The sequence below is a fragment of the Carex rostrata genome, chromosome 29, assembly GCF_964058835.1.
Source record: "Carex rostrata chromosome 29, lpCarRost1.2, whole genome shotgun sequence".
NCBI lineage: Eukaryota > Viridiplantae > Streptophyta > Magnoliopsida > Poales > Cyperaceae > Carex > Carex rostrata.
This window is the reverse complement of record NC_135946.1, coordinates 1,195,868-1,210,770: the sequence shown is the minus strand read 5'-3', so window position 1 is coordinate 1,210,770 and position 14,903 is coordinate 1,195,868. Positions and strand designations below refer to the sequence as shown.

Genomic DNA, 14,903 nt, shown 5'->3' with positions numbered 1-14,903 from the left:
CTCCATATTAATATGTGTTTGGAGACCAAATTTTACATTTTTTGGAAATTTTTTACTATTTTTTTAGATTTATTGAATATTGGAAATTTTTATGGTCCAGATTTGTCTAAAAAACAGCGATTTTCAATAAATCTAAAAAAATAGTAAAAAATTTCCAAAAAATGTAAAATTTGGTCTCCAAACACATATTAATATGGAGAACAAGATGAACGGTTCAGATCGACCGTTAGGATTTTGAAAAGTCGAATATTGAGCCGTAGCACGGGAGGCCTCTTAGCTACCCATAGCACCGTAGCCAAGTCCTATATATATTCATATAGATATATATATATATATATATATATATAGGCTGTGGCTAATTTGCTGCCGGCGGTGCTGCCACTGTTTTTTCTATTTTTTGATGTTCAAACGATAAATCTAAACCATTAGATGTTTAATCTATATTATAATCTACTTGGAGACCAAATTTTACATTTTTTGGAATTTTTTTACTATTTATTAAGCTGGTTTGAAAACCGCTGATTTCAATGCTGCAGAAATTGACTGAAATCAGCGGTTTTCAAACCAGCTTAATAAATAGTAAAAAATTCCAAAAAATGTAAAATTTGGTCTTCAAGTAGATTATAATATAGATTAAACATCTAACGGTTTAGATTTGTCATTTGAACATCAAAAAATAGAAAAAACAGTGGCAGCACCTCCGGCTAAAATGCTGCCGGCATCAAAATAGCCAGACCCTATATATATATATATATATATATATATATATATATATATATATATCGGCCCTTCCACCTAATTTCACCACATTAAACCGAACAACTTATTTTCGGGCTTAGATTTCTAAAAAAAATAATAATAAGAAAAATAATCAAAAAAAATACGATGTTGTCATCATAGTGACAAACGAAAAGTTCGGATTTGGTTCAGCGAGTTCAAAAATTCGTCATTCGGATATAATTCAGGAATAATTCGGTACAACAAGCCCAAAAAAAAATGTATTTTGTCATTTTTTGTGTTTTTTTTTTGTTTTCTTCAAGAATAATACGTGACTCGCGTTTTATTCGCGAATAAAATGTACTATACATTTTTTTACGTTTTATACGGAGTTCGGTTTGAAAACGTCAAAAAAACATTTAATACGCGAATATCTCACGTACTATATCACTATGGTTGTCATCACGCATTGTTTTATTTGCAGTGTATTGTACTTTAGCTAGGAGTGTTCATTGGGTTATGTTTAATCAGTTTTAAACGGTTCGGTTTTTTTTTGGTTAAATGGACTGTTTTGGTTTTTTATAAACTGTAGTTTGGCTCGATTTGGTTTAAAATTTTAAAAGCCGATTATTTCGGTTCAACCGAACAAATCGAAATTTACTTCAGTTTGTTCGGTTCAGTTCTTATTCTATTTTGATTTGGTTCGGTTTGATTTTTGAAAACCGAATTTTTTTTTTCTTTGCCTATTCAATTTCGGTTTGAACCGAACTGACGAACACCCCAAATTGCAGCTGATCGGTCATATTTTTTATTTTTTTTTTCAATATTGAAGCATACGAGCTGCAAACATCACTGAATTGAAAGTTTGCAAATAAATTTTTTGATATAAACTTTTTCTCCAACAAAAACATATATAGGTAAGAGCGGTTTGAGAATCAAATGAGCAATTCAACAGATATATGACAAAATGTTGGATATTTTGAGTGGTTTTGCTTTTGATGATTACTTAAAAAGATAACCAAATAATCATCAAATTGGGATGATATTGATCCGCAGCATATCAATTATCCAATCAGAGAAGACGTATACATTTTTTTTCCTTTTTATCAGGAAAAATGTTATACCAGTTGACAAAAATGCCTACCAAAGGTATAACAAAATGAATATACTCCTAAAATGTATTTGATAGGAGATTTCGTATTTGACTATGCCACTTGGCAAAATTCTATACTGGCAATCCCTGGTAACAACTTATCAGAGAAAAAACAAATGCAAATCCCTCTGGCTCTACTGAGAATCTCAGAGAAGTTGCTATTCGATAAAATTCTGTTTATAATTAAAACACAATTTATAAAATAAAAAAAGGACTACAAAGTATGCTTGAGATTTCTCGAAATTTTCATGGCATTTATGTTATTCAAGCTCTTTTCAAGATCCCAGTTTTGCATTCTTCGGTTCGAATAGCAAAAGGAATACAATGTTACATTTGACAGTTCAAACAGGCAGCGAAAGCACTGTTTTATTTATAAAAAGTTAAACTCTAACAGTAAGTCATTTCTGATCTGATCCTTTAATAAGATAAATTGACTCCAATATTTCAGATAAATTCTATTTACATGCACTTAACAGAAACCAACTTAATTATCTTAAACACCATCTCTTTCTTTTTTTCATTTTTCTCTACTATACTAAACGAAAAAAATACAAAAAATAAACATTTAAGCACACCTCATGGGTACCCCAGTTGTCAGAAATTTCATCAGAGAGAGTTAAACTTTTCCAAAGGGAAGCTATAAAGACTGTCCCATAACAGAATTTAACAAGGCAACATACTCAGAAAGCGCCTCTCCTTCTTTAGTAACATCAATATCATAATCAGCTAACGGGTCACCTGTCAATTCATTCGCCAGTTCATCCTCCATCTCAGCATCTCTCTCCTCTCCACCTCCAGAGAAAAGCACCTCTCCTTCTGGGACGTCAGGAGCTGTGGGGCCACTGGATGGCCCGCCTTGTTCTAGATTGCTGACAGCTGACGTGACAGGTTCTGGTATGACAGCTGGCATCAGGGCATCAGTTGTTGCTGCTGTGAATTCGGTTACAGGTGTTGTCTGAGTGTTTCTTCTTTTCCTTCTTGATTCCATAATGCTCTAAAACACAAACAAATTTGTCAGTATAATATTCATGTCATATTACAAAATTTTACTGCAGTCGTGAATAATTCAAAGTTTCATCTTTTTTTTAAAGGCTAACTGACTAATTTGTTCCTAACATCCTTTTATCTAAACTTAATCGCAATGCCTCATAATTTGATTTATAATCATGAATTAGAATTGTAATATCTACATCAGCTTAATTTGGATTTAGTTCATTTTTAACCACAAGGTTAATACTCATAAGAAAAAAAACTAAAGGTTAGTTTCGATTAACAGTTATGTTTTAATAGTAAATATGAGATATATATGGAGACTGGTTCAAAATATAATAAGTGTTACTTGTCATGAAATAAATGCAGAGAAAGAGAGAGAGAGAGAGAGAGAACCTGCAATCCACAGTTTTTCTCAGGATCTGTCAGAACATCTAAAGCCATCTCGATATCATTTTCATTAATCCGAAGTGCTTCAGCGGCAAGATATCTCTCAAATCTGGTATTGGAAAAGGTCAATAGATAAGTAAAACAAAAGTTTAAATTGATTCCCATGTAGATAAATCGAAGTCAATTATGCCTGGTTGTGCAAAAGTAAATAACAGCTAAGAAATTTACCCAATAGAAGCTAGCTCCTTCAGCTTTTCCATATCTACTGCTTTGTTATTTGGAGTCTTGCCATATTGCTTTTGTTCCCTATAAATTATAAAACATAAAATAATGATCCTTTCCTTTCAAAATTGATTACAAATTTCATTATTTGATAAATCAGAGTGGAGCAGGGCGGGCTGGAGTTAGGGGTGTCAATGGGTTCGAAATGGGTCTGGTGGAAGCATTTTCATACCCTTACTAGTTAACTTAACAGAAAAGAAAACTTTACTCTTACCTGTACCCGATAAGCTAACGAAAAAAAAAATAGGGCCATGAATTTCATGAATCATCCCCATATAAATATATATTTATATATATAATTTTATAATTTTTCTTTTTAATAATTATTGTATAGAGTAGCGCCGTAGCGGGGTACAAAATAGTCTTTACCCGTACCTGTCTTATCTAATAAAAGTGTATGACTACAACTAAAAAAATGAAATGAATGCTTACATGATTTCATCACGCCTTTTAAGGTTCTCCTCAACCCGACGAGTCTTTCTGTCCCTCTCCTCCACTAAGAGGTCAACAGCTGCCGGCACATCTTGACCGGCTAACCTTAGTGCTCTCTTAGCTGAGCGCTCTTTGTACCCCATGCCCATTAGCAGAACCAATGCTTCATCCGGCACTTGAAGCTGATATATGGAAACACAATATATAATTTATGTTTTCAGCTACCAAAAATGTTGCAAACATATCAGAAAGCTAGCTGTTTATTTCTGATTTCAAAGTCCAAAAAATCGATCTGAACTGTTCAACAAGATCTCCATATTAAAATTTGTTTCGAGACCAAATTTTACATTTTTTGGGGAACTTTGTACTATTTTTGTTAGAAAGGTACAAAATCGCAGTTATTCAGAAACATCTTGATCTTAAAAAAACAACGATTTTGTACCTATCTAAAAAAATAGTAAAAAGTTTCCCAAATATGTAAAATTTGGTCTTCAAGTGCAATTTCATATGGAAATCATGTTGAACAGTTTGGATCGGCTGTTTGGACCTTGAAATTGCAAAATATGGGTACGATTTTTCTGTATGTTTCACCTTTTACACTCCTTACACAGCTCTCTTCTGCTATGTAACCCTTAATTTTACTAAAAGATATGGTCAAATACCACAAAAATAAAGCACTGGTACAACTCAATATATACCAGAATGAACTGGCAACATAGAAGTCTAAACTTAAACAGGTTCAAGTCTGACAATGTAACTACCTGGTTAAATTTAATTTGTGCAGAACTGATGGACTGTTGAGCCTTTTCGAAATTGCCATTGTGATAAGAAACAACACCTTCCAGCAGTTCTAGTCTCAGGTATCTGTTTAATAAACACTCACAAATCAAAAAGAAAACTATGCAAAATCACTATGGCCATGGTTATCTATTTACTTGATACCTCACCTTTGGTTTAAACAATAAAAACTGAGTATCTATTTGATGATTACTAGTTCAAATATGAGTAGGTAAACAGAGTTGTAAACCATGGAATGGTCACAATTCAAAACATGCAACAATTTTGGCAAAACAAGAATGAGGCTATGGGAATATGCATATTACAAATCGACCCGTGCTATGGATCCATATCTCCATTTTATAAGTTCAAACAGTCGATCCGAAATGTTAAACATAATCTCTACTTTTTAGAATTTTTACTATTTTTAAGATAGGTAGAAAGTCGCTGTTTTTGGATGATCCAGAATTATCAAGTAAATTTTTACCTATTTAAAAAATAGCAAAAAAATAAATAAAAAATATATATATATTAAATTTGGTCTGCAAGTACATTTCCATATGAAGATCACATTGAACAGTTCAATCGACTATTTGAACTTTAAAAGCGGAGATATTAAAAGGTACTCACAGGGCAAGATCGGCTTGGCGACCAGCTTGGAGAGCGCGAAACCGAGCAGAATCTTTGCCATGAGAGCTCTCAAATCCCTTTCGAGCCCTCTCAAGGCGGGTTCCAGCAACAGTTAAGCATGAGATATCTCGTAGCATGAAGTAGCACCACACCATGTCTAATTGGAGTATCGGCACGTTGTCTATCAACTATGTTCAAGGACAAAATGGTGAAAATAGATTATATATTGATCAATTTCTCGAGTGCTCCAGCAAAAACTTAAGAACTGTACACTCAGCAAAACCAAAGCATCAATACTGTTTCCAGAATGAGTAGAAAGATAGGATAGTTTAGGGATTTGTTAAATAAAGCGACACAGAGTGGTTTACAAAAAAATACTTCTTTCTTTAAGGGGCTAGATCTAAAATTTCCTTTACATTTGGGTTCAAATTACCTTTAGAACTTTCTGATCACAGAGAGAGAAAGCCTCCTGTGAAAAAAAAGAAAAAGAGAAAGAAATGAAAAGTTCATTTAGACATTCCTAAAAAAGATGCTATTTATTATAAAAGTATAAATTAAATAAAATCAAACCTCTGCCATAGTTAGCACGTCCAAAGCATCTTTGTAATTATTCTTCCTAATTAGACCTTTAGCATTTTCATGGAGCATCAAGCCCATCATAAGTGCTCTATATATAGTAGACATTAAATTAATTAATAAGAATTTCCAATTGAATGATAGTTTTAAGAGAATTTCACATTCAGACTTGATGTAAAATAATAACTTCCCTCCAGCAAAAATTAAAATGCCATAAATACCCCCATATTTTAGAGGGTCATATATTTCTAGTTTTGTTGGTGCATACATTTCATTAGCAAATTCATGCACACTTCGTTAGAAAATTATTCAAGAGACCTGGATGTAATTGTTAACTGTTTATTTTATTTTAACTGAAACCATTGAAAACATCCATTATATTCACAATTTCACTTGTTTTCTTTTAGAAATAATGAATTGTTCATGACTTGTTCAATTATATTCCTTTTAAGAGAAATTTACCTTCTATCGGATTCAGCAAACATGACCTTCTTGCCATTTTGATCTTCGAGTTCAATGTTATAATCATCCAAAGGAAAGGACCCGTCAGAATGCCTCTTTGACATTGATTTAGCTGCCTCCCTGATATTTTTGATAAACATTTTTAATCAACAATTCAACAGATAGATAATTTCCCTGGTACTAATCAAGGATTGTAACAGTATCAGATGAACCATGCCAATTAGGTTTTAATGTTTCACAAGTAATGAGTAATTCAGTCAGATAATAACAAACGTTGGTATAATTTACTACTAAAACCCTCAAATGCATAATTAAGTTGAAAATCATAAAATCTATGTCATTGGTTTTACCAGAATCATAAAATCTATGACCTTGGTTTTACCAGAATCATAAAATCTATGTCCCTAGTTTTACCAGAATCTGTCCTTTGTTTTACCAGAATCATAAAATCTATGGTTTTACCAGAATAATAAAATCTATGTCCTTGGTTTAACCAGAATCATAAAATCTATGTCCTTGTTACCAGAATCTATGTAAACCCTCACTGAAAAAGAAGTACAGTAATTGCCTGTATTTACTACTTAGAAAAACTATTAATAACAAAAAAATACCAAATTCTAGTGAGTTTCTTGGCATGTTCTTCTTCATCCTTAGCCTTCATCGCCTCTTCTTCTATCTCCTTGGTTTTACCAGAATCCGCTGTAAGAGTAGCAAGCACCTTACCATTGTTCTTCAGTCCCAATTGCACGAGCGTAGAATCCCCATCCTTCAACACCTTCCCTCCAGAGATGAGGTTGATCCGAGTCGGATCGCAGCCGTTGGAACGGCGCGCCACCTCTGCCCGGAGCATCTGGACCGTCCACGTGTCTAGCGCAACCTCCAGCACCCCCGACCATGCACCAGCGACCTTCAATTTCGCCATTGGAGGAGCTTCTGATGGAACAGGTGGTGTCGATAATTCTTCCATGAGAAAAAGAGGAGGAGAAAAGTTTGTTTTCTTCACAAGCGAAAAGAAAACAAGTAAAGAGAGTGGAGGAGGGCGAGAAGGAGTTTATAAGGTAATAGAATATTTCTGTTTTGATCAGGACTGTCCGATCAGATACGAACGACTATTAAAGAGGTCCTGATGGTCAGATATAAAACGAATTATTCTGTTACCTCAGACGATTTGGAGTCGGTTTGTAGAGATATAAAACTTGAAATTACTATTTTCTCCTCTAAAATCCATAATTTCATATTTAAACAGATAAATTGGGTACGTTATTTTTATCTAAATATCATATTTAGACAAATAAATTGGGTACGTTATTTTATTCTAAATATCATATTTAGACAAATAAATTGGGTACTTTATTCATTTATTAATTTTAGACAAAAAAATGATAGTATCATATTTTTAGGCAAGGTAAAATGAGTACTTTATTAATATAAAATGTTTTTTTAATATAAAAGTTAATAAATTGGATAAATTTGCGAGTTTTTAAAATTTCAAAAGATAAATATAATGATAAGAATTTCAGATGGTCTAAACATAATTTTAGAATCTGTGAGGGGTATACATGAAATTTCCTCTATTTTTATGAGGTTGTTTATAGTTATACAATTTTTTTTAGTAAAGCGTAAAGACTTAGCATGGATAGACACTAAACCGGGCAGATGACTATGAGTCAATGTCCTGTTCCGTTATTATTTTAATTTTACAGTAGTGAAATTATTTGGAATAAAATAATACTAATTAATTGAAACAAGGCCTTAAGGTAAGACTATCCAAGCCCAAAAAGCCCAAACAAAATTAAAAGCGGGTTCAATGATTTTGTCGATTTAGATAGATTTGATAGCATGAGATAAGCTCAAATTAAAGCACGTGCCGAACACACGAAAAATCGAATTCAGATTTAGTGAAGTAATCCAACTTTTGGGTTTTATACAACACGTGAACTTGTGAAGCCACAAAGTGCTGCTAAGCTAAGCTATGATTAATTTTATTTATGAAATTTACATAGGAGACCTCAAGTTTTAAGATATTCTAAACGATCTAATTGTGTACAGTATAACAACTATATCTTTTGTGAATTTTTATTTCTTTTCAAAATAACATTTATTATTATTTGTGGTTATTTATTGTTGAAGAACTCTATCGTTTATTACATACATAATTTATTGATATCACGAAGTAATTTCTTGATAAATACTAGATATATTCTTCCACCTTCTTCAAAAACATTCAGCCCAGCTTTTTAATAAAATTAGTATTTTGATTTTAGATAGATGTTAAATTTGAAATATATCTATAAATTTAATCTTATATTATATATTTATATTATATAATTGAATATGTATGTGTTAAAATTCATGAATACTATATATGAAAATGTTATTATTTTATAATAATTATTATATATTTTCATACATATGTGACTATTTAAATAAATCAATAATTGAACCAGTTGAATTATTAACCCGACCAACAAACTATTAACCCGAAACTTTACCAGTTCGTTATTCGGTTCGGTTCTAATAATATTGATTTTAAGTATTGAAGCGTATATATTTTCAGCATTGACATTGATACCATCAGTATTCATGCTATTTCTACAAGTCAAGCATTTGCTATCTCATGTATGATACATGAGGTGTCTCAAATGCCTCATTGTTTTGTGCTCCAATCGTATTTTAATATCTTTATTTTTTATTTTAAAGTTCAAATAAAAAATCTAAACCGCTCAGCATGATTTTCACATTGAAATATGCATAGAGATCAAATTTTATATTTTTTTTGAAAGTTTTACTCTTTTTTTAAGATATGTACAAAATCATTGTTTTTAGATGGTCTACAATTTTCAGAAAAACAATAATTTTATACCTATTTTGAAAAAAAGTAAAACTTTCAAAAAAATAAAAAATTTGATATCTAACCACATTTCAACGTGGATATCATGTTGAGCGGTTCAGATATTTTGTTTGTTGAAATAAAAAATAAAGCTGTTGAGGTACGATTCAAGAATGAAATAATGAGACATTTGAGTCATCCTCATGATGTATTTACTTTATATAATTTTTATATAAAAAATGGGACATTGACTATTTACTATATTTAATATTAATTATGTCATTAAAAAATGGGCCATTAACATTTTGGTACAAGTTCAACACACAGAGATCAACGTAAAAATAGGAGAAAAATGCACCAAATCTACTGAAATTTTAGTCCATAACATAGGAAAAAATAATTAAAAAAAATCCAATGATAACATCACCTTTATAAATCTCAAATCATAACCCAAGAGGTCTGTTTCGACTTATATATATAATTCTTCATTTCTTTGAGCTCTTGAGTTTACACTAAACAAATTTAAAACTTCAAAATTTTAAATGTACACAGATCACTTATAAAATATATTAGTTTCAATTAATTGTTTGAATTCATTACTTGAATTCAATCAAATAAATTTTGAAATTGTACTTACCAAACTCTCTTAATAAACATATATAATATACACTAACTTTTACTCATTATTTTATTATAATTTCTATAAATAAAAATCATCCGTGACCGTGATACCTCTATTAAACCTGACACTGACACTGGCACTGACACCGACACCAACATGCACCTTTGATATTGTATATACGGTTGTCAAATTAAGTTTTATAGTGTGAGAAATAAAATAATTAGATGTCTAGAAATAATTAGGATTATAAATTTATGAGTTAAGAATTATGTTGTTCGTTTTCCATAAAATGAGTTGTCCATATATATTAATTAAAAGACAAAATCAAGCGGCCATTTTTATTAATATCCTTAAAAAAATTTAATTAAAAAAATACTCCTACATTTAATTTCTTTTTAAAAATGCCCCAACCGCTAGGCCCACGGGTGGCCCAAAACAAAAGCGGACCGCCCGTCCCATGGGCAGGTCACTTCAACTAGCGGGGCGCCTATGGCACGGGCGGGTCACTGTTCACTTTTTTTATTTTTTTTATTTTTTTATTTTAGAGATCTTAGTATTTTAATTTGAATAATTTTGTGAAAAAAAGTTTTCTTATTTAGAGTGTATGCCAAAAAAATAAAATATTTGATATATTTATGAAGTGATGTCGTAAATCTTTATAACTTTTATTTTTTTTATTTTTATTTTTTTGGTGAACTTTGATTTTATTTGTTAGTTGGATATCATAAGTCTAAATATAACACTAATTAAGGACTTGACCTTTATTCTGGTTTTTATAATATATGTATAATATACACATATACATATACATATACACATATACATATACATATACACATATACATATACATATACATATACACATATACACATATAAACATATACACATATACACGTATAAACATATAAACATATACACATATAAATGAGTACATATATTTCTATTCTCTAATTTATTTCATATGTACTAGTTCTACGATTATTATAAGATTAATTAGAGAATAGAAAATTTTATTATGTAATATATATATATATATATAGAGTAAGACTTGGGTGCTATGGATAGCATAGAGGGTTACGGTGCTACGGCTCAATATTCGAGTTTTCAAAATTTTAACGGTCGATCCGAACCGTTCATCTTGTTCTCCATATTAATATGTGTTTGAAGACCAAATTTTACATTTTTTGGAAACTTTTTACTAATTTTTTAGCTAGGTAGAAAATCACTTGATCTAAAAAATTCTGCACCATTCAGATATTTGATTTTCTATCTAAAAAAATAGTAAAAAATTTCCAAAAAATATAAAATTTGGTCTCCAAACACATATTAATATGGAGAACAAGATGAACGGTTCGGATCGACGGTTAGAATTTTGAAAACTTGAATATTGAGCCGTAACACCGTAGCCCTCTATGCTATCCATAGCACCCAAGCCTTACTCTCTCTCTCTCTCTCTCTCTCTCTCTCTCTCTCTCTCTCTCTATATATATATATATATAGAGGTGGGCTACGGTAAGTTGCGAAGTAAAGCGACTATTTTACTTCACGCTCATATTTTGTAATTTTAAAGTTCAAAACATCGATCCAAACCGTTCACCTTGTTCTCCATATTGAAATGTACTTGGAGACCAAATTTTACATTTTTTGGAATTTTTTTACTATTTAATAAGCAATTTTGAAAGTCGCTGATCTGATGGTCCAGAAAATTTTACTGTTTTTTGCTGTTCACAGCAAAACAACAATTTTCAAAAATGCTTAATAAATAGTAAAAAAATTCCAAAAAATGTAAAATTTGGTCTCCAAGCACATTTCAATATGGATTAAACATCTAATGGTTCGGATCGATCATTTGGAATTTCAAAATAAAAATACGACGTAAAGTAGAAACGCGTTTTACTTTGCAACTCACCGTAGCCCACCTCATATATATATATATATATATATATGAAAGTGAACCTACACCCTAAGAGAGTTTATGGTTTAATTAATGTGTTTACCTAACTCAATTATAGCAATTAATATACCTTTACCTAATTTGTATTTTGTTATTTCAAATTAGATTAGTAATATACTTGTTTGTCTCTAATAGCTCCACGATATAGATTGGTTGTCAAACATATTAAACTTAAATTTTCTTCAAAAAGAAAAATGTATAAAGCTTATATAATTGGAAATAAAATTCCATTGCCTCATTTTTATGTATGTTATTGATGCAAAATTAAATAGGTGGAGGTGAATTTAAAAAATAAGATATGGTGAGACAAAAATTTCAAGATATGACACATTTGTATAATTATTTTAAACACAAAGAGAGATTCAGATTAAACGGTTCGGTATTTTCAATTAAATGGATCAGTTCTCATTTTTAGAAATCGGCTCAATTATTTGGTTCGGTTTGATTTAGAATTTTTCGAAACCGTTTAGACGGAACTAACAGGAATTTTTAAACCCGTTTCTTATTCATACCAAACATTTAAAAATTACAACATAATGTATATTGCTTGGTTGGTATAAAAACAGTTAGACTGAACCAAACAAAAAGATTTAAATCCATCTTAAAAACTTCAAAAAATAAACCAAAAAATAATATTTTTTTTATGATTAATCTTCTTGTTCGGGTCAACCGAACAGGAAATTTAGATTGATTTTTTTAGTTCGATTGTATTTTTGAAACCGAATAAAATTTTGATTTACTTATTTTATTTCGGATTTAACCAAATTAACCGATGAACACTCCTATAGGGAAGTGCTTTTTCTTAGCATTACTAGCTCCACCCCTCCTTAAGTAAATATGACTCTACAATGTTTGACAATTTAATTTTGAAATAAATACTATTAATTATAAAAAATTCAGCAGGTAAACAGTTTTAATCCGCTATTCAATTTCATAGGAAACTGCTTATGACATGTTCAGTTTTGGACCAAGTTCTACTGACCAGTTTTAATTATTTTGTTCTTTGTGGGTTGGTCATTAATTAGGGAAGAGCCAAGTTTCAATTGGCTATTTTTGACCTTTTTGCGCGGAACAGAATTTTACAGCAAGTGCTATAGAAGTTGAGCATACCTACTACAATGAGAACTGTTGGTTGTGTTTTCAACCTCATACAAATATGGTTATTATTGTTGCAAAAGATTTGGAAATACGAAATATCTCATTCCAGCAATGAAAATTGCTGGTTGTGGATTAGTCATAGGGACTCTTATATCCACAATTCCACATACATTGTAGGCCTTGTCTGAATTCAGTCATTTATAGAAATGGAATTATATACATAAATATATACGCCTTGTACCAAATTAAATAAACAGTATTTTTTTTCTTTATTAATAATAAGATTCAGCGAGGTAGCGCTGCTGTTGGCCGTCCGGCAGTTGGAAGTAAAGGCCACAATATATTTTCAAGAACTTTTGCCTGAGACGAACTATGCTGTATATCTCATCTTCAAAACAACACCAGACTCAGAAGGTTTAGACCTTATGCAGAATGCATTGGTTTACATGGACGAATGCGAGTGGACGAGGGATGTATGTGTAAATCCTACGGTGTTGAGGCCACTAAGAAGATGTAACGTATATCCCGTAAATAGGTTGACAGATGGATGGATGGAGCTGGAGCTAGGACAGTTTTATTGCGATGGTGGTATGGGTGAGGTGAGGTAAGTTTCGAAGAAACCGATGCCAGGAACAGGAACAGCGGGCTCATCGTTGCGGGTATTGAAATGCGTCCTATTTAAATCACCCAGGCTCCGAAAATCTGGCAATCATAAAATTGCTTTTGAAGCTCTTCTGCTACATAGAACAGCCATTTAACAGGGCCACCTTTTTTCCCAATAAGCTCTTCTCAGTGTCTTTCTCAGAACTATAATTAACTACATAATTTCTTATCAGCACTGTTTCTTTTTTTTATATTCAAAATCGGTTTTACTACCGTTGCTGAGCAGATCGTTGCTGATTATACGATCGATTAGCACTGGTTTTTTTAATAACAAAACTGATGTAATTTTTTATTTTTTTATTTATTTTGTGTTTTCACACTTGTTTTGTCTGAGAAACCGGTTTGTGTTTTCATATTTGTGAATATTTACGCAACAAACTATAAATATACATTTCCATCTTGATAGAAATACATTTCATTTGTGAAAAGCCAGCTGGTAGGCATTAAATTTATTTAATAAATCAAATAATAACTTATAGAAAGCATATTGTATTCAGAAGGCCTTCTAATAAGACCATCCAAGTCCAATAAGCCCAAAGAAAATAAAAAAAGCGGGTTCGATGATTTTGTCGATTTAGATTCAAAGCATGATATATATAAGCCCAAATTAAAAGCTCAGACTTATATTTTTCACTAAAATATATATACTAAAGTGGAACAAATTTATTTTAAAGGCGATTTAACGATGTATTTATGTGAACAACATATCTGTTAAAATGAACACATATAAAATGAATGGGCATATTTGTAATAACTATATTAATTGTTAAATAACTTAAAGGGGATAGAGAAAAGAATATTAATTATTTTATGGAAATATTATATATTATAGTCTTTACATAAAAAAAGAATGCTAATATATATGGGAATACTACTACAGAATAAGTGATTGCACATGGACATAAACAGGGGAGCTATACGGATTTTCTGCCGTGTGGAATTCGAAGGTGTACAAATCCTTGAATATTTACACACGAATATTTACCTGTGTGGGATTATTGAGAGCTACACGGATTATTACATAAACAGCCATGTACAATTCCTTGACAGTGGTGCTCTCCATAACGAGCTACACGGATTATTACATAAAAAGCCGTGTACGATTACTATTTTACACGGACATTTAGCTAAATGTCCATGTACGATTACTCTTTCTACACGGATATTTACCTAAATGTCCGTGTAGCTCTCTTATTTTTTATTATTTATTAATTTTTCTTAATATTTTTTTAATGTTTAAATACCTTTCTACACAGATATTTAGTTAAATGTTCGTGTAGCTCTCTTAGTTTTTTTTTATTAATTATTTTTTTAATATTTTTTAAT

General features: G+C 31.0%; 2 protein-coding genes across 2 annotated transcripts; one reads left to right on the top strand and one right to left on the bottom strand.

The window, feature by feature from the left end:
* Positions 1–2,271: 2,271 nt before the first annotated feature.
* Positions 2,272–7,414, bottom strand: NUB1 (ubiquitin-associated (UBA)/TS-N domain-containing protein). Its single transcript, XM_078294880.1, has 10 exons — positions 7,021–7,414; positions 6,410–6,529; positions 5,942–6,038; positions 5,805–5,840; positions 5,372–5,559; positions 4,726–4,828; positions 3,965–4,146; positions 3,479–3,556; positions 3,257–3,359; positions 2,272–2,864 (listed from the first exon to the last, which is right to left on the bottom strand). The coding sequence occupies exons 1-10, from the start codon at positions 7,374–7,376 to the stop codon at positions 2,508–2,510; spliced, it is 1,620 nt and encodes a 539-aa protein (XP_078151006.1). The 5' UTR covers positions 7,377–7,414; the 3' UTR covers positions 2,272–2,507.
* Positions 7,415–13,025: 5,611 nt separating this feature from the next.
* Positions 13,026–13,522, top strand: LOC144546116 (F-box protein PP2-B10-like). The gene is made up of 2 exons (XM_078294646.1): positions 13,026–13,087; positions 13,198–13,522. The coding sequence occupies exons 1-2, from the start codon at positions 13,026–13,028 to the stop codon at positions 13,520–13,522; spliced, it is 387 nt and encodes a 128-aa protein (XP_078150772.1).
* The last annotated feature ends 1,381 nt before the right edge of the window (positions 13,523–14,903 follow it).

What these genes read in the sequence shown, in the direction of transcription:
- NUB1 (XM_078294880.1), bottom strand. Translation starts at nt 7,376, where the DNA reads ATGGAAGAATTATCGACACCACCTGTTCCATCAGAAGCTCCTCCAATG. An exon ending in TTTGCTGAATCCGATAGAAG is followed by an intron (nt 6,039 to 6,409) that starts GTAAATTTCTCT and finishes TACTATATATAG; the next exon opens with AGCACTTATGATGGGCTTGA. An exon ending in CGCCAAGCCGATCTTGCCCT is followed by an intron (nt 4,829 to 5,371) that starts GTGAGTACCTTT and finishes TTTATTAAACAG; the next exon opens with ATACCTGAGACTAGAACTGC.
- LOC144546116 (XM_078294646.1), top strand. Translation starts at nt 13,026, where the DNA reads ATGAAAATTGCTGGTTGTGGATTAGTCATAGGGACTCTTATATCCACA. An exon ending in TCCACAATTCCACATACATT is followed by an intron (nt 13,088 to 13,197) that starts GTAGGCCTTGTC and finishes ATTAATAATAAG; the next exon opens with ATTCAGCGAGGTAGCGCTGC.